At 37.6% G+C, this 19,324-nt stretch overlaps 1 protein-coding gene across 1 annotated transcript in view; it reads left to right on the top strand.

Moving 5' to 3' along the window:
* Positions 1-19,324, top strand: part of EXOC4 (exocyst complex component 4) — a 791,906-nt gene that overhangs the window by 559,106 nt on the left and 213,476 nt on the right. Inside the window, exon 11 of the mRNA XM_063100340.1 lies at positions 10,620-10,839. Coding sequence (XP_062956410.1) covers positions 10,620-10,839 — 220 coding nt within the window. The remainder of the gene's footprint in view (positions 1-10,619; positions 10,840-19,324) is intronic.

Genomic DNA, 19,324 nt, shown 5'->3' with positions numbered 1-19,324 from the left:
GAAAAAAAGGATATTGTTTTAGGGAGACTGAGGAAAGAAATTACCTTATATTAAGTTTTGTCCATTCGTCTACATCATCTCACTAATAAGAACCTGAATTAGTGTGTGAATATCACAAATGGAGGCACAGGAATGTCTGCCTGGACTCCAGCCTTGAACTCATTGAGTTGGTCCTTTTTATCATATACTGTATGAACGGTAGCCCTGGGGCGTGCTTCTTTCCCTGTGGATGCTTTAGCATCTTGAACCTAGCATAAAGTAGACACTCCATAAATAGCGCCTAAATAAATGAAGGCGCGAAGAAGTGAATAAGTGCATAATATAAAAAGAATGTCTCTAAGTCTGGAAGCTTCTCGCATGAGTACTGAGGCTAAGCAAAAAGTGAAAGATTGATTCTTAACATGATGATTTTTAACATGAAAGATGATTTGGTACAAAAATAGAGAACACAGAAGGAGAGAATTGAAAAGCGGTGGGAGGGCAGCAGTGAAGAGTTCCACGTTGGACGTAGTTTAAATTATCAGGAGGACATCCAGTTAAAAGTAGCGAACAGGTGATTGAAAATGCAGGTCAGGACCAAGAAGTCAGGGCTGGAGATAAGATTTATTGCATTTCAAGGGAAATAATTCAATCTTTGATATATTCAGGTACTTGCATTTAGCAGTATTATGGTCCTCTCCATCCACACAAGGTGCCACTACATCGACACACACTTCAGGGTTTTCAGTGTGGACTTCTGTCTGTTGGTAGTCCTCGCCTTACCTGCCCACCTCCAGAGTCCTAATCCAGGGGATGAACACTGCAGAGGCTGTGATGTTAGGGGAGTGGGTTGGACAGGGCGGTGGTGAATTTCAGTGTGGTCTCTGGAGCCCAACCATCCAAGGTCAAATTTTGGCCTCATCACTTACTAGCCACATGACCTTGGGAATGTAACTTAACCTTTCTATGCCTTCAATTCGTCTTCCAAATGGCAATTATAAAAGTACTTCACTTCATAGTGTTGTAAGGAATATGTGAAACAAAGCATGGTAATTACTTAAAACAGTGCAGGCATATAATAAGAACAGTGCAACTGTCAGCTGTTAATGTTGCTGTTATTTTTTCACTTGCTCAGTTTCATTATATGTAAAATGGAGATAGTGATAGTGTAGGCCTCATAGAGTTATTGTGGAAATTATGTGAAATAATTCATATAAAGCTTTTTGACCAGGACATGGTAAGAGCTCCATAAGTGTAAGCAATTATTAATACAGCTCCCACTGACATAGCAACAAATAGGAGATTTTCCAAATTCCTCTGTATCTTGCATTAGAATATCTGAAGGCCAAATTGACGTGGAGCACCTAAAATAGAGTATATTTAATATGTTACACATAAGTTTCCAGGTAATACGATAGGCATTTTGCAATAAGTTGCAATTTTCGTTGAAAATTTCCTGACAGCTTAATCTTTTATAAAAATATAAAGAAGCAGTTATTTAACTAAAGTAAGATAACTCTAAAGATAATAATAGAATTTCAGATCTGTTAGAAAAGCAGGATTATTATTTTGTCTTGAGTTTTGTATCAGTAGGATTTATTTATTTATATGCATTTTTGGGGGGTTTAGAAAAAGATTGCTTGATATTAAGGGTTGTAGCTTAAGTCACTTCAGTTTCCAAATTATATGCCTAGAAAATTTAACAGCTGTCATTTCAAAGAGGCTTACTTCATTTTACCTAAAGTGCTTTTCAGTCTGGAGGGAACACTTAAATATAGTCACAAATCACCTGCAATGTACCCATGATAAGACTTTTTAACGTTGAATTTGTTTATAAGCCTGCAGAGTCCAAATTTTGTAGATAATATTCTTTTCTCCCTTTATTTAATGATTTTTACTTCTTTCCTCCTCTCGTCCTAGGCATGAATTTCACTCATTACAAATAAGAGCACCCAAATCCCTTTTTATTGCATTAGTTCAGCAAATTGTCTACCAGGAGTGTGGGCTGAGGACATGATTGGGCTCTGCAATGATGAGCTTATTTTGCACTTTTACACAAAAAATCTTTATATATAAAAGGCATGGATAGTAGTTACACTCAGCATGGACAATTATAGACTGGTGGGGGAAGAGCCTCTTTCTGATGTGCTGGTGGCTCACGCCCATGAATTAAGAGGCAACTGTGCTCCAAAGTGCATTAACCTTTATGGATTTTTCTTTGGTTTCCATGTTCCACTGATTTATGGTCTTAAATATGCCTGTTGCTGCTGTTTCTGAATGAGTCCCCTGTAGATCATTTCTAAGTGATCTTTTTCAACTCCGATAATACAAGTGAGTTCAATGTACAGTGTCTGAAGTCAATTCCTCTGAGCTTTCTTTCCTTCTTTGCCCAAATTTTCCAGTTTGCTCTGTATCTTAAGTGTCCTATCTGAGAGCAATGGAATAAGTAAGAAATATGTCTTGAAGGAGCCATGTTTGCTGGGGCAGCTTATTTCTGCAGACTGAGTTGTTTCCAGCCTTTTGCATGGTCTCACTTGGGTTTGATTCCAAAGGCCCATTTACCTGAGTATAGCTAGCTAGTCACAGTTCTTTGTAGAAGAATGGGTTTATGTCTGGGAGTCAATTTTATTATGGGTTCTAGGTTTGTTTGTTTTTTTTCATACAAATTAAGCATGGCAGGAATTTTGAGTGTACTGTGTTCTCAAAAAAGTCTACTATTTTTCCTAGAGTGATGTGCAGAAACTGTCATTAGAATGCAGGACTCTGTGTTATTAATGGTGTTTGGCATATTTTTACATGGGCTCATATTTCCCCAGAAAAGTTCTGCATTTGACAGTCAATGTTCCATTCTCATTCTGGGTTCAAAGATTATTTCAGTTTACTGGATTTAGGGGAAAATGTGCATTTTATTTTCTCTTCATAACTTGTGTTATTCATGCTACAGGGTTTTTGTTACTGTCGTTTGCATTCTTTACGTAAAACTAAAACACAAAATCAAAGGTACAAGTTTTAAATTCAGAATCCTGGCTTTGCAAGCACAAGTAATTCATTCACAACTGTATCATAAACAGTGTGTGTCACTGTTTGTTGCTAATCACATTTTTTTTTTCAAAGCCTACAGTACCCAGTGTTCCTAGGTGATATTCTGTCTAAGTACTAACCGGTCCCAACCCTGCTTAGCTTGTGAGGTCAGACAGGATTGGGCGTGTTCATAGACGTGGTATGGCCGTAGAGGCTAATTAAGTCTTTAATATATACATTATATATAATCTGTGTCATACAACATTATTAAATGTACATATATGAAATGTGACAGTAGCGTACTAGCATATTGAGGATGGTGCCATGTGAACTTATCTTTGAACCTGCTTGACTACTTAAGCAAAGTTTCTGCAGACCTATAAATATCATGCAAGTTTTCTCATAGAAATCTTGCACAAAGAATGAATACATTTTGTAATGATGAATATGCCAACTCTCCTGATTTGATCGTCACATATTGTACACAAGTACTGATAGTCAACTCTGTACCCCGCAAGTATATATAATCAATTATGTTTCAATAAAAAGAATATACATATATAAATTTAAAAAATAAAAAAATTTAAAATCTTGGACTAAAATGGAAAGAATATGGTTCCATTAAAAAAGAAAGAAAGAAAGAAAGAAAGAAAATCTTTAAAGCTATTATGCAGTGGAAGAGACCCAGAGCTTCTCAATGGAGGTTAGCATGGTATCTGCAGACAGTCGGGAGTAGATTAGAAAATACATTCGAGGAAATGATATGCTGAGAGATCTTGCAGAATGCAGAGTCCATAAGGGATAAATCACACATTTCTGCTGGTTCTGATGCATGGCATCAGGAGAAAAATCCCCAAGCCTTCCAGATAAATATTAATGGTATATATTATTTGTCTTAAACTGCTAAAACATATGTGTGACACACAACAAAGTCAGGAAACATCAAAATGAAATTAAATTTTATGTGTTGTATGATATAGATTATATATAAATGTATACTTTAATAGCTTAATTTGCAATGTCACAATGTTTATGACAGTCGTGTATGCATTACTTGTGCTCTAAAAGCCAGAATCCTGAATGTGAATGTTTTGAGTTAGGTTTTATGGAGAGATGATGTGTCCCCATGAGTAGATTAAAGTTATGCAGTTTTTGGCAAGAGTAGCAGAGAAGGGATGCTGTGTTTTCCTCTGTGACATGTCAGAAGGCACATGAGTTTCAGTTTGTCCAGTATTAGTGATGTTGACCTTCAAATATTAAAAACTCATTAGGGTGCAAATGTAAGGAATACTTATTTACTATGAGCAACTATTTTTATTCAAATGAATAAATACCACTGCTCTCATCACAGCTTCTACAATACAGTGTCAGCCCTCTGTGTTCAAGGATATTTCCAGCTAGCCGCAGCCACAGTTCTTGGCTGGATAGAATGGAAGAAATGGAGCTTTACAGAGAAATGGAATGTGTGATAAAGAGGCTGGGCTAAGCAAGGGGCTTGGGAAGCTTGAGTGAAATTTTAATTACTTCATAATTTTCCTGGATAGAAATTAAATCAAGATAGAAAATTTGAAAACACTGGGTGAAATGTAGGTAGTATGTGCTCATGTGTGCATTCCAAAGGACACATAACTTGCTACAAGAAAGAGTAAATTCGAAAATATATGTATTGCATGTATACTACTTTTGGAGGCCCCCTAGTTGATAATCTGAGAAGAAAACCCCTGGTTAAATATTTGCAAAAAGCAGTATTAGAATGTAGGAAATAAGATCCTTGCTTTAAACATTCAAATGCAATCAGAATTGGTTGAATATTGTCATTGCTTTTTGTTTTATTCTAATTTACAATCTTAGGTTTAGGAGGCTGGTCTGAATGAGATTCCTCAAAATCCTGTAATCAGATGCTGTACATACAGCATTGTGTAGATCCTTTTCTTTGATTCTCGTTGGCTCTTTTTCCATATGACAGATGTACCTGTACTTTATGTTTGCCTGCTTGTCATTCACAGGGCTAGGAAATCCCTAGTGTGAAGTACTCTATGAGATTAGATCATACTCTTTTGACAGGGTTCCATCTGTGTTCTAGCTTAACTTTGAAGTGAAATATTTTCTTTTCTAATGAGATTCTTTTCACTGGTAAAAATTCAATGTTTTCTTACTTCCGTAGAGCTGATTAGGAGCCTCGTTGGAAAAATTGGGCTTTTTGACGGTTCTTCTCCACACCCTTGCCTCTCCTGCGTGTCTCCCATTCAGCTATTCATTTTTTAACTACTTTGACCCATGTAGTGTATTGTGGGAATGTGGGGAGAATAAAAAATAGACTCACGTATGAAAGATGTTGAGGAGCTGCTCGCAGTATTTTAACTTATGGAAATAATTCGACAGAAGCAAAATGAAGATGTTCACTGTAGGGTTATCTATAATAAAACCCGGGGACACAATAATGATTCTTAACAGACGTTCAGTTTAATAATGTTGTGTTCATTAGCATGATGGAATGAGTCTATAATACTCTATGAAAAAGCTGAGTACAAAGTAGTGTGTACAGCCATATTGCACAAAATTAAAAACAATGTGGGAATGTGGACAAAAACTAGAGAATACTCTTTCAGTAAGAGGTACCAGTTAACACTGAGGTGGTATAGAGATATGGAATGGCTTTTCTGTTTTTGTTTCTTTAAGCTTTTATTTGGACCTCTAGCCTAATTTCTTGGGAGAAGAACATTATTTGTCAGAAAAGTCAGGCTCTATTTTCAGAAACTGTGGGTTGAAATCAAAGGCCCCGTTAATTGTTTTATTCAATACTTTATTCGACAAATGTTTCCCAAGAGTCTACTATGTGCCAGCCATAGAGTAGTACCGAGCACTAAGGATATAGCAGTAAGCAATCTGCATTTGACCTCTGGTCATTCCTACATCTATTTGTTGCTGAAATAGTTGAAGTATTAATTTAATGGTCTGAATTGCTGATTATAGATGATGACAGGAAAGTAAAGGAGCAAGGTGAAAAAAATATGTCACACTTTCCTCTAATCTCCAACTTCGTCAGGGTCTACATAATGATAGTAGTAATAATAATTATAAAAATAGCAGCAGCCAACCATTTACTTAGCAGTTGCTATGTGTCTGTCTTTGTTCTGAGTGCCTAATTTTTATTTCCTTATTTAATCAGAACAATCCTGTGAGGTAGGTAGTGTTATATCCATTTATGGGATACAAAAGTGAGGCAAAGACAGGCTAAGTATCCTCTCCAAGACTATACATTCCAGGTCCAAACTCTGGAATACTACTCTAAGTGCTCTGCTCTTGACCGCTCTACTCCCCTAAATTATTCCTTCCTGCAGTGACAGTGAGTGAGATTCCTAGTCTGGATGGCTTGGAAAGTTCGTTTTCTGTGCCCTTCATGCCCGAGAAAGGGCAGTTTGCCCATTTAATGTAATTGCTTTCCATTTAAAAAATAATTTTATTATATTTTTCATTGAGGAATAAAAATTGTACGTATTTAGGTGTACAACATGTTTTGAAACATGTATACATTGTAGGATGGCTAAATCAAGCTAATTAACATGCATTACCTAACATACTCAATTTTGTGATGAGAACACTTAAAATCTACTGTCATAGACATGTCAAGTATACAACACATTGTTTTCAACGATAGTCACCATGTTATGCAATAGATCTCTTGAATTTATTTCTCCTGTCTAACTGAACCATTGTGTCCTTTCACCAAATGTCTCTCCATCTCCTCCAGCCTCTAATAACCTCCACTCTACCATTTTTGACTAGACGTAAGAAGGAGCTGGTAAGACAGCCCCAATTTTTCTCTTTCATTTTCACCCACATGTTTTATGCATTCTGCACAGTGAGGTCCCTCACGGCTCTGAAGGTAGATTTGGAAGCATGTTGAATGGTTCCCCTCAAGTTAGAGATGACAACATCAACCTGGATGTGTCATTTGAGACTGATGTGTGTGCTTTAGGTAATAAACAATTTGTATTTGAAAGAAATCATTCAGCCGAAAGTGACGGGGGCCCCTCCATCAGTGCCAGTCAGAGCAGTTTCATATTTTAGGGACGCCAAAGGCAAATAAGAGACTAGAGAAAAAGAAAATATGGATAATTTAGAGCCTTCTGTTACTCTGTTTAGGAGTAGGTTGACTAGTAAGAATTTCATTCTAAGGATGTTAAAGATTTTGAAAATGTAAGAAGTACTTCCACTCAGACAAAACTCTAAGTCACTTTGAAGAAAATAAATAGGGATTCTGATGATTGATTCCCATTATATTAAAAAAGAGTAAAATAAACATAATTTTGATGTTACTCAGTAGCAAATTTTCTTTTGGATGCAGATTAAGGAGACCTGGATGCACCTGGGTGGGGGATTTTTCTGAGGGTTACGTGCGATCATAAGGGGTCCATGTAGCAGGATGAGATTAGGAGATCTTAAAATTATGGCCATGATTAACGATCTACTTTTATCTCTCCATTTTCCCCTAACTTCTGCTCACCCTCTCCTCAAAGATTCATTTTATCTTGTTTAGGATCATATTTTTATTTCTCTTTCCACATTGATAACATCAATTAAAAAGGCTCATTGCCTTTTCTCGTGCCTTGTTAATTTCCAATTTCTTTCCTGCATTCTTTGGGTTACTTTTTTCTTTGTGATAATCCTATATGTATACTCCCCTCCTCTCCCATCACAAACACACACACCATAGTTAATGTAATATTTAATTGGTTATATGCAAGGTTAACTGAAATGAGTTGATTTATATAGTAAAAAAAACTTTAATAGGTCAAGCAGCTGAACTTAAGGAACTATTTATACGCCACACTTTAAATGTGGTCTGATTAGAAAGCAGTGCATGAAATATAGTCTTTAAAAAGTGTAGGTAAGTTTTAAATTTTCTAATTTAATTTTATTTGAGTAGCTAAGACACAGTTTTCAGCAACCAAATGATTGTAAAAAAGTTATAACTGAAAAGTCTCATTCCCACTCCTCTTCTAGACCTCACCCCCACCCCTGCCTCCTACAGGTACTTATTAGTTTTTTTGTGCGATTTCCCAGGGTGTCTTAATGCTAAAATAAACAAAGGAAGATATACTCATATAATTCTTATACGAAGTTAGTGTAGTAAATATCACTAAATACATATTGATCTGCACTTGCTTTCTTAATATTTCCTGGAGGCCTTTTCACATTAGTGCATCAGAAGCTTCCACATTTGCGGGCAGAGAGAGCACAGTATTCTAATGTGTAGACACACCAGAGTTTAGTTAATTATCCCCTAATTTATGGACTTTGGGGTTGTTTCCAGTCTTTTGCCATAAAACAATGCCACAATTATCTGTATACTCTGTATATATATATGTATATATATATCATCTCATCCATGTTCAGATAGAGCTGTCAGAAGAATTTCCCAAAAGTGGGATATCTGGGTCAAAAGGAAATGCATTTGTAGTTTGAATGATAGTTCCAACTTGCCCTTCGCAAGGGTTTTACCAGTTTTTACTCTCATCTGTAATACACAAGAATGCTTCTTTCCCCACACTCTTGCCGACAGAATGTGTTTTTAAACTTTTGGAATTTGGTCAACTGCATGGGTGTAAAAATTAGTATCTTAGTATAGTTTACTTTGCATTTTTTCACATTATGAATGAAGTTAATTTTTTCTTATGTTTAAAGACTATTATACTTCTTTTACTGCAAATGGTCTTTTCATGTCCTTTGATTATTTTTCTACAAAGTTTTTTTTTTTTCCTTCTGGATTTCTAGCCATCATCTGTGATATGAATTGCAAATATATCTTCCCAGTTAGTTGTTCATCTTTTGTCTTTATTTCATTAGATTTTATTTCATTTCATTTTCCTCCTCCCCTTTTATGAGACAAAATTTAAAGTACAAGGCAGCCCTTGCTTTGGGTAGGATTGTGGAACTGTAAAAATGGCCATGCAAGCTGAAACTATGTAAAGCAATCTTAAATCACAGTTGTTTCACAACTTTTAAAATTTTTTGTCGAGACATTAAAAACTTACTGTCATTTATAAATGTATATGGAAATGAAAACATAAGAAAACTAAGGTGTATTTAGTCCACTGTAACAGTAGGATCATTGAGAAGTAAAGTGTTTTATTTCTTAAAATCTTTTCAAGAGTAGTTTGATTGGTGCTTGCTGCCTTCTTCTTGTATACTTTACAAAACACAGCAAGCATCTTTTTTATTACGCCGTGGTGAACTGTCATACTCCTTCTAAGTTTGGATCAGCTGCCAGAATTTTACCCTTTGTTTTTTCAATGTTGTGAAAAAAACACAAAGAGTTCCTTAAATGTGAATTTTTTGCCAGTATCACTTCCTCTGTCGTCCCATCCCTCTTCACCCCTTTCGACACAACCGCATAAACATAAAGAGGAAATTCTTCATGTTCGCCTTCACTCTGGCTGCATTTGCCTCTCAAATGGCAGCAGTGTCAACATTCCCACAATCATCTATTTCTTCATAACTCCATTGAGAGTCAATTCAGATTTCACTTTCAGTGTTATATTTTTTTTTTTTTCCTGTCCCTGTACTTTTATCTTTGTTGGTGAATTCCCTCTTTCAGTTTTCAACTTTTATAAAACATCACATGGATTTGTCACAGGGAGACAAGGAGACACCACAGCTGCATGCTTCGTTGGCTACACATGAACTGAACAGCAAATGCACAGTGACCAGTCACCAAGAGACTTTGGATTAGTGATGGGATTGGTCACTGATCATGATGCACGTCAGCTGTTTACGTAGCAATTTCTAAGAGCTAAAACCTCGCTCGGTTTCTTCTTCATGCCATTACTCGCAGTTAATACACTGGGGTAACTGTAGTATGGTACTATGGAATTTAAACCGTGTTACTGGGGGGCTGATGTTCTTTATAAATTGTTTATAAACAATTTGTGCATATCAAACCACACAAGGCAGGGGCTGCCTGTATAGAAAATTACAGAGAATAACATAACAAACATCGGCATGCTCTTCTCCAAGATTGGACAGTTATTAGCATTCTGTTATGTATACTTCTAAGTGTTTTTAATGAAGGAAATAAATCCTTACAAGTAAGGTTAAAGTTCTCCTTTGCCCCCCAACTCCCATCCCATTCCCTTTCTAAACCTCCAAACTCACATATCATCATGACTTTTAAAGACTATCCTTCATTTTCTCTCCCTCTTTTTTAACATTAATATCTCTCTATATAAAAGTTTCAATAAGAAATATGTACTGTATGGGTGTGCGCTTTTTAATTTGCACCATAATTTGTATTTTCTGTTTCTGTTGCTTTTTCTTTGCTTCTTGTAGTCTTAGTTCCTTCTTGAATTAACAAAAATATTTTTTGTATCTCCTTCTCCCCACAACCCCCCCACCCTGGTTTAGAAGTTATGTTTTTTACTTTATGCTATTTCTGTTGAATTAGCAGAATAGTCTATATAAAAGATTAAAAATCATGCATAGATGAATCATGGAGTGATAACCTGCTCTCTCCGTGGAAATAGCCAAACCCTAGAAATACCATGTGTGTTGTGTTGTATTTATATAACTATTTTTCTGATATATTTAACAACCTTTTTACTCTGTTTGTCTTCCAGATTTATTCAGGAGATTGAGCATGCTCTGGGACTTGGCCCAGCCAAACAGTGTCCTCTTCGAGAGTTTCTTACTGTGTACATCAAAAACATCTTCCTTAATCAGGTCTTGGCTGAGATCAACAAGGAGATTGAAGGAGTCACCAAAACATCTGACCCCTTGAAGATCCTCGCTAATGCAGACACTATGAAGGTGCTGGGGGTACAGCGGCCTCTCCTACAGGTAATAACACACTTTGAACTTACTATTTTCATAAGCAATTTTTATTGACTTGGCAAGAGTCATAAATTAAAAAAGAATTACCATCTGTTTCCCTGTTCATCAGGGACAAAACAAGAGGAAATAAATTAAACAGGCACTAGGGGAATTTAGCTCTAATGCAGTTGGATAATTAAAGTTCCTTAAGATCTTTAAGAAAAAATGGTTAGCTTTGGATTTGGGAGATGGTGAGTCCCATTAACATGCAGGCAACTGCCCATTATTTGCCTGGAATTTGTCCTTGAAAGAACTTATTTTTCCATTGATGAATGCATCCCAGAGTATGAAGGATTAACAGGAAGAAAGTTACTGTGCCTAACCTTAATTACTAGGAGGAAACTTCCCTCTGTACTATTTGAGGGCAGACTTCCTATAAATAACTTTGCTAGCTCACGGTGAATTTGAACCAGTCAGCTGGCTTTTAAAAGTCAGACCATAAAAATAAAGGTAACATCTTTGTAAATAAATAAATAAATAAATAAAATAAAGTTGAAATGTATTGAGAAAAAAATAAATAAATAAAAATAATAAAAGTCAGACCATTTAAATTCAAGTGATGATGTTGTTAATACTGAAAATTGTACTTTGACTATATCAAGAAATGGATTCTGGATAACAGAAAAAATATTGTGTCAGTACATATTTTGGATTGATTGGCTTAAGGTTTATATTTTATATGCATTTTTGCTAGTCACTTAGAGGTAAATGTAAAACTAAAAGAAAATTTGTGACTTTATATTATGGATATACATTAATTATTATTACGTTGTAATTGAATCTTAATAGTATCTCTTCATTTAACAGAATGATGGACATAGTAGCACATTTTTACATCAGTTGCACGATGTGAGGATATTCGAAGTATGGAAGGCTTGAGCTATTCAGAAGTCGTGTAAATGGAACAGAGTTGGACTTGCTTTACCTGCCTGTTTTTACTTGCCTTTACAGACATCTTCCTCAGTTTTCCTTCTTTATGTGGAAACTCTTGTATGATTTTGAAAAAATACAATAGAGGCATCACACGTAGGAAGACGTTCATTCGTGTTGCCCGGGTCCGTGTTAGCTGTGCTCCTGGTGAGGGATCTGTAGTGAGAACGGGGTCAGAGGAGGGGAAGGGCGAAGGCATGCACGCACCCGCCCTTCTGCTCAATGACTCTTTCCCTGGCTCTTTGCGCAGCTGGGACCTTCTCCTCTCTGTGTCTCACTTCAAATGTCACCTCCACTGGGAGGCTTTTCCTGACCATCCTACCTAAGAAGTTTCCCTTTCCTGGTTATTCTCCATCCTCCCCTACCCCCTCACCCCACGTCCATTGTCAGCACTGCAGCCAAACCCTATGGACTATGTCACTGAGGCTCCCTTGACAGGTGTCTTCTGATCAGGTTCTGCCAATATGAAGAAGCCCTAACAGGACATTGGAGGGTGAAAGGAGAAAGAGGTTGGATTATTTCTTCTCCCCTTCCTCTCCACTTTGGATCGTGGTCCTGACCGTGGGCGCATCCCTCCATAACCAGAAGTCCTGCCAGGTGACTCTTCCTCCGTAGCTCCAGCTCTCACTGGGCTTGGGTGACACCATTTCTTCTCCGTGCTCCTTGATTTGGGCTCTCTGCTGTTATTACTCTCTGGGTGCCTCCACATCCCTTGTTGCTTCTTTCAACTGGGCCTATACCTCTGCAAGTTTTCCCTTCATTCGTATTTCTTCATCTGAATTGTCTGAGGGGAATACTCTTTGTTGTCAGGATCCCAAATAGATCTCCCCAATTAATCAATATTTTAACACTTTGGGGTTTTTCCCTTTCTTAACACTTACTACAATTGTAGTTATTAGTTAATTTTGCTAACTTGTTTATTTTCTGTCTTTTCCCACTAGAAGGAAAGTTCCAAAAGCACAGTATAGTGCCAGGTAGCAGGAAGGTGCTCAATAAATAATTTATTGAATGATGGATGGATGTAGCAACAGATGGACACAGTGAATAAGTTTTGAGAGTTATAAATACCTGTAAAATCAGAATGGGAAGATGAGAAATAGAAAGTGACAAAAACTTATTTACTTTTATGTTTTGTCTGACCATATCATTAGCCTCATTTCCATCAGCAAACCTTTCAATATTTATTTCTGTGAAGTGTCTTGCTATGTGCTGCACAAAGCAATTTTAACATGGTTAGTGTATTGAATTTAAAATGGAAAAAAAAAGGCAACAGTGCACTGCAGAGTGAATCTGTGATCTAGAGATGCTGGCTTATTAAACATAATAATTTTCAGCTTAAATAGCAAAGACACACTAAAAGTCATAACTTGTTGACTACAGTCTGGGCCATGTCAAGGCCGGACACTGCCAGCTAAATGATATCGTCACTGCCAACCTCATCACCAGTCATGTTGTGCGTGTCACCATGCCTCTGGTCCTGGAAGTCCATTTCTCCATTCTGAGGCTAAGGATTCCAACTTCAGCTGCTCTCTCTTTGACTTTATCGAGATATGACAATTATATGTAAGTGAGAAAATCTTGAGACTAAGGCCATTCAAGCTGTTAACCTCCAAATTTGTTTTCAGAGCTAAAATGCCTGTTTTATTATTTGGTTATTTTTTTGCCCTCTCTTTCTTCATAAAATTTTTATTTTATAAAAATGAAAATTTCTTAGACCATATCAATAAATTTGTTTAATATTCTCAGAATTACAAGATTAAAAAAAGCAAATGAGGAGATGGTTATTTTCCTTTCCCATCTTGAGAAATTATCTTGCTTTATAATGACTGTAAATTGTGTTCTAATATAGTTTCCCATGCTCAAGTTTCAATGTTTCCTAAACGTGCTTCTGTGTCTTTTTAATATTTTTATTCCCAGCTAATTGTAGGTAGCTAATCTGAAGAAAAAGTAGGAAATAATTCTCAAAAATTTTAGCTGAAAATTCGAAACAAATATTAAGAAGAGAGCTTGGGAATGTGCAAAAAATTCATGTGAGTTAAGTATTCAATTACGTGAAGTATAAAAATGTCCTTTAAAGTTATTCCCTCCACTGGATTGTTGTTTGGTCACAGTCCAAAGAGTGAACGTGCCTTTCCCTGGAGGCAGCACCCAGTGTCACACAGCATCAGCCTGGCCGGGTTCTCCAGGGCGGGTGGAAGGACAGCTGTCTTAATGCTGCTTTCATTTGCTCGATGATGAGCAGGCACAGTGCCTGGGAACCCTGTGAAGAGAACCTCAGGACACTTTGTCCTCGCCTCTCTGAAATGGCATCTGGGCAGTACAGACACTTGGCTTACAAGGGGCATTTCTGTGGATGCTAACATAGCCCAAAGTGCTACAGCAGAATACTGCTAGTAGTAATAACAGAAGTAATAATAGTAGTGACAGCAGTTATAACAGTAGATAGTAGTGAAAGCAGCGAAAACTTTAGTAGCATTTGCTTTCAGCCAGAGACTATTCTGAGTGCTTTTTATATGTGTTGACTCCTAAGTGTTTTAAATGTATGGTGGCAGCTCTGTGAGGGTGATATTCTCGTTATGGTGAGGAAACTGAGAAACAATGAGATCAAAGAACTTTTCCGCAGTCACACAGCTAGCAAAGAGTGGAGCTGTAATTCACACCCAGACCACATAACCCTGGAGTCCATGCTCTAAACCACTTCTGCTCACGTCGTAGTCTGTGGATTCTGCTTGTCAGTAAACTATGTGTTACTAATCTGCTGTGAGATGTAGAGAATTTGAGAGTGAGCATTTAGACACTTTTTATTATTTTTCCAGCAATTTGACATCACCTGTCAAATCGAAATAATAAAAAATTGGGACTTGTGTTTTGTATGTAGCTGTGGGTTTCTTAATTTCTCTTTTCTTGTAATTCATTTTTATTGTATTTTATAAAAATATCAGTCTGGGCTGTCACCATAGTTAGAGAAGCACTGCCCTAAATTCCTTACCCCCCTATACTGCCTCACACAGAGGTAAAGCATAGAACCATCTCTTTTGCCTCAGCACCTCAAGCACATTACAACATAGAAGAGCTCGAATATTTGTTGCAGTTGATTATCTCCTAAATTCCCAGCTCCTACAACAGTGTCTGCCATAGAGCAGGCTCTCAATATTTAATTAACGGATGACTGAAGGAGTGGATGATAGTGAATGAATTAATGATGGCTTCCCTAGTGCAAGGATGTGTGTGGACACGTTTTCCACCCACGGTATAAGATTTACAATCTTGGGTTTAAGATTTTGGTGATGATTAAATTAAAATGTCAGAGTTGTCCTGCCTCTGATGCCCTCAGTATGAAGGCAGGATTGGATACTTCAGTCTTAACATCTGAGATCTCTCTACTGCCATTACTTTTTCTGCAAAATGTCTTCCACCCATTGTAAGGCAAAGCATGCTCATTCAAAATAAGGAAATATGTGAAGAGAAATTCCTCATTTTTTCTGGGTCAGATTCTGTACATGGAATTTTGGGTCATCATGTCTGGCATTCTGGATGTGGAGTGTTGGAAACAAATGATTGAACTGGATACTTTTCATGCCTTCTATGTCTCCCAGAGTCTACAAATTATTCATTCCTTAGACATGAGAAAACAGATTACACTGATTCACTCCAGTTTCCTAGTTCATCATTGATTTGCGGATGTCATTTAATTTATTTCTCTTTGGTGTCTCCATCTTAAAAAAGAATGAGGGGACTAATACTTTAAGTCTTTTATTCCTTACCTATCAAACTGCTGAATGGGCAAACTGTGTAAACAACAGAACAAGTAAAGTTTCTTCCCTTACCCCTCAATGGAATATCTTGTATTCTTGCTACTTACAGAGTGATCTGTGGACAAGAACTTCAGACCTCTGAATGAGAATCTGCATTTGTATGGCATCGGCGGGTGATTTTTATACACCTTAGGGTTTGAGAAGCATGGCCTTGTACTAGTTCAGTGCAAAGTGTGGCCCATGACTTGTGGCATCAGCATCACCAGGGAGCTTTTGAGAAATGCACATTCCTGAACCTCACCCCACTCTGGGAATCTTTTTTTAACCAACCCTCCAGGTGATTTTGTGATATACACTCAAGTTTGAGAAGCATTCCCTTAACGCAACATCATCATGCCCAGCTTGAGGCTAGGAAGTGGGATCTAATTCTGAGGGCTCTTAGTGTTGTGAACACCAGTAATAACTTAAAAAAAAAAAAAAGTATCCAGCTTTGTTTCAAGCAGGCCCAGAAATTGTAGAAACAATATTTGCAGTGGCAGCAGAAGCTGCTTCCTAGTCTAGCACATTGCTGAGTTTTGTAGAGTTCCTTCCAAATGTGGAATGAGCCTACATTTTCTGGCTCATGTAGGGCAATGTGAGACACAAGGCAGCATTGCTAATGCTCAGGCTCAAATTCCCACATCATTGGAGGAACAAATAAAAGCTGTGCAAGTAGAAATTTTAGACAGTCCCGAAATACTTAAAGCATATTTTCATTTACCTCACTGCCCCAGTATTTGTTGGAGTAACTTCTGAAAAGTGAAATTGCTAGAGTCTGCCTGCAAACACCACATTCATCTCTTCCCCAGCTGCATGTCCCACTAATACCTGTGGGCTCAGAGCAGTGGTTCTCAGCAAGGCCACCCATTAAAATCACCCAGGAACTTCTCATCAGTGGTCAGGACTGGGCCCTGCCTGGCCATCAGTGTTTTGTAAAATGCGCAGATGATCCCAACATGCAGCCAGGATTACTGGCCTGGCCTGGATCTTTCTACTCCATTGGGTCAGCTATTGCCCTGAGAGGAGTATATAAAAAATTATAGTTGAGGCATTCTTTAATACAGTCAGGTTTATAGCAGAGTGTTCTGTTTAATACTTTGAACCAAACTTTGGGCATGAGACCTGGAATCAGATCCAAATGGATTTAAATCCCAGACATTTCATTTGATAGCTTGGTGGCCGTGACCAAATTGCTTAACCTCTGTGTACCTATTTCTTCCTCTGAAAATGGGAATAATACAGTCTATGCCATAGAAACTCTGTCATAGTTAAATGGAATAATGATTGTAAAACATACATTCTCCTTCCTGCCCCTTGTCATTTGTGCATGAATTTCAGCATGGACTACTCTCTGCTACCTTCCTGCTCCTTAATTCTTGCTTTCCTGGCTTTCTGATCTCTGCCAACTATACTTGTCAACCACTGCCATCTCTGTCTAGATTTTCAACCTATATCTCTTTGTCATCACCAACTTGCTGTTTACCTATTTCCTGTTCTCTGTCCTCTAGCACCTACCTAGTATCTTCTCTTTCCTGCCTCCCTCTACCCTGGTGTGACAGCAAGAGATGATATTGTTCCACCTCCTTTCTTCTGTTCCTGGAGTTTGTCAACTGGTTATTTATTAGAAGCAGCATGCAGTGTTTATGACCATTAAAGCTAGTGGATTATTTTCCTAGGGTTGCCATGACAAATGATCACAAATTTGGAGGCTTAAAACAACAGACATTTATTCTCTCAAAGCCTGGAGGCCAGGAGCCACATTTCCTCCACAGGCTCCAGAGGAGCCCCCTTCTTTGCCTCCTCCAGCTGCTGGTGGCTCCTGGTGTTTCTGGACTCTGGCAGCATAACTCCAGTCTCTGCGTCCACCTTAACATGGCCTTCTCCTCTGTGTCCTCACTTGTCCTTTTCTGGCTCTTATAATATAGGACACTTTCATTGGATTTAGGGTCCATTCTAATATAATACGATCCCATCTCAGTCTTTACCTTAATTACATCTGCAAAAAGTCTATTTCTAAGTTAGGTCACAATCTGAAGTTCTATGTAGAATTTGGGGGACAGGGGACACTATTCAATCCAGGGCAGCTGGTAACTAGAAACAAGTTATGCAGAATGAAATACATTCAGTTTGCTGTATTTTCCTTGAAGACCTAAAGTCTTCAGGAAGGAAGCAGTGTACAAGTATTGCTGTTAAGGCAATAGGTCTAGCAATTTGTAAATTCTAGATGTCAGGAAGGTTCAGAATTAAAGTTTTAGGTAGTTTGAGTGATTGCTGGAACCCTAGTTAAGCCTTTTTGAAGATTGGTGGACACAGCTGCTTACAGTATGATAATATGCTAGAGATAATTAGACTGATGCCCAAACCTATTATCTCCCTAGCTAAGCTAAGGCACTGCCAGTAACCTCTTATAATTTCCCAAGGAAGTGTGGCTGGCAGCAGTAGCATATTGTTTTCATCATAGCACATTATGTTAATATGAAGAATGTTGCATTTCAGTGGCATTCGCGTCACGGCCAACTGTTGCCATCCCACTCTCTGGTACAGAATAGCTTCAGCTTGTATTAGTGTAAATAGATTAGTCCCATTTAAGGTCTGCTGGAAGTCATCGTGAAAATCATTAAGTTGAAAAGAGAGCTCATCAATTGATTTTTTTTCTCCCTCTAAGCTCTGTGAGGTGGTCCTAATGGTCTCACTGTGCTCAAATAAGTCTTAGAACCGAGATGCCTTGGGGTCTGATCTAATTCTTTAGTGTTTATCTATACCCAAAGAAACACTAACTTACCTCTCGTAGTTTTGATTTTCTATGAATTTTACTCTTATTATTGTATTTATTCACTAACAGTATTGTTTGGCTTCTTCACAACAAGTAGGGCCTTAAATAACCAGCCACCTGTGACTACTTCAGACATTACTCAGGAACGTGGAGTAGAAGAGTCCTTTGTTCTTGGCTTTGATTATGTAGATTGTCACCGTGGCTTTCAACCCTCATCTGTTCTCTTCTGAATCAACTGAGCAAACTAGATCTTTCATGACTAGTGGGGATTTTGGGGATTCCATAACATTTATCTATGTTCTCAGGTCATTTTTATCAAGTTGTGGTTTTTTTTGTATTGTTTATTCTATTATTAATGGTTTAATACATTTTAATTTCTGTAGAATTTTTGTTGTGATTCTTCACAGCCATTTTTGAAAGTAGTTACTGCTAAGTTTCATCATGGTGGTGTGGGAAAAACATATAAAATGTGGCTCTGATCTCCGTAATTATCAGCTTGATGACCTTAGACAGGTCCAAGCTGCTTACCTTCCCTCATATATAAAATCGGAATGATACCTGCTCAAACTACCTCAGACGACTAGGGCGAAAAGTACCCTGGGATCATGTATTCAGCAGGGCTTTACGAAGGGCTCTATGTGTTGAGATGTTTCCTAACAATTGCTATTGTTGCTCCACATGCCCACATGGTTCAGAAAAATGCCCATTCAGAAAAATCTATTAGCATTAAAAGGAATGGGGCTAAGAAAACACCTATAGAAGTAAAAAATGTTTTCTTCTAAATGAAAATCTTTACTAGTCTTTACCAATAGTTTATTTCATACATGATTAGACAACCGGTATAAGAATCTGGCAATATTTTTTTCCAACAGTTTATTATGAAAATATTCTAAACATACATAAAAGCTGGAAAAAAAGCCTAGTGAGCCCCCACAGACGTAGCATCCAGATTCCA

Source organism: Cynocephalus volans, chromosome 6 (genome assembly GCF_027409185.1).
Source record: "Cynocephalus volans isolate mCynVol1 chromosome 6, mCynVol1.pri, whole genome shotgun sequence".
Lineage (NCBI taxonomy): Eukaryota > Metazoa > Chordata > Mammalia > Dermoptera > Cynocephalidae > Cynocephalus > Cynocephalus volans.
This window is presented reverse-complemented; position numbering and strand designations above follow the sequence as displayed.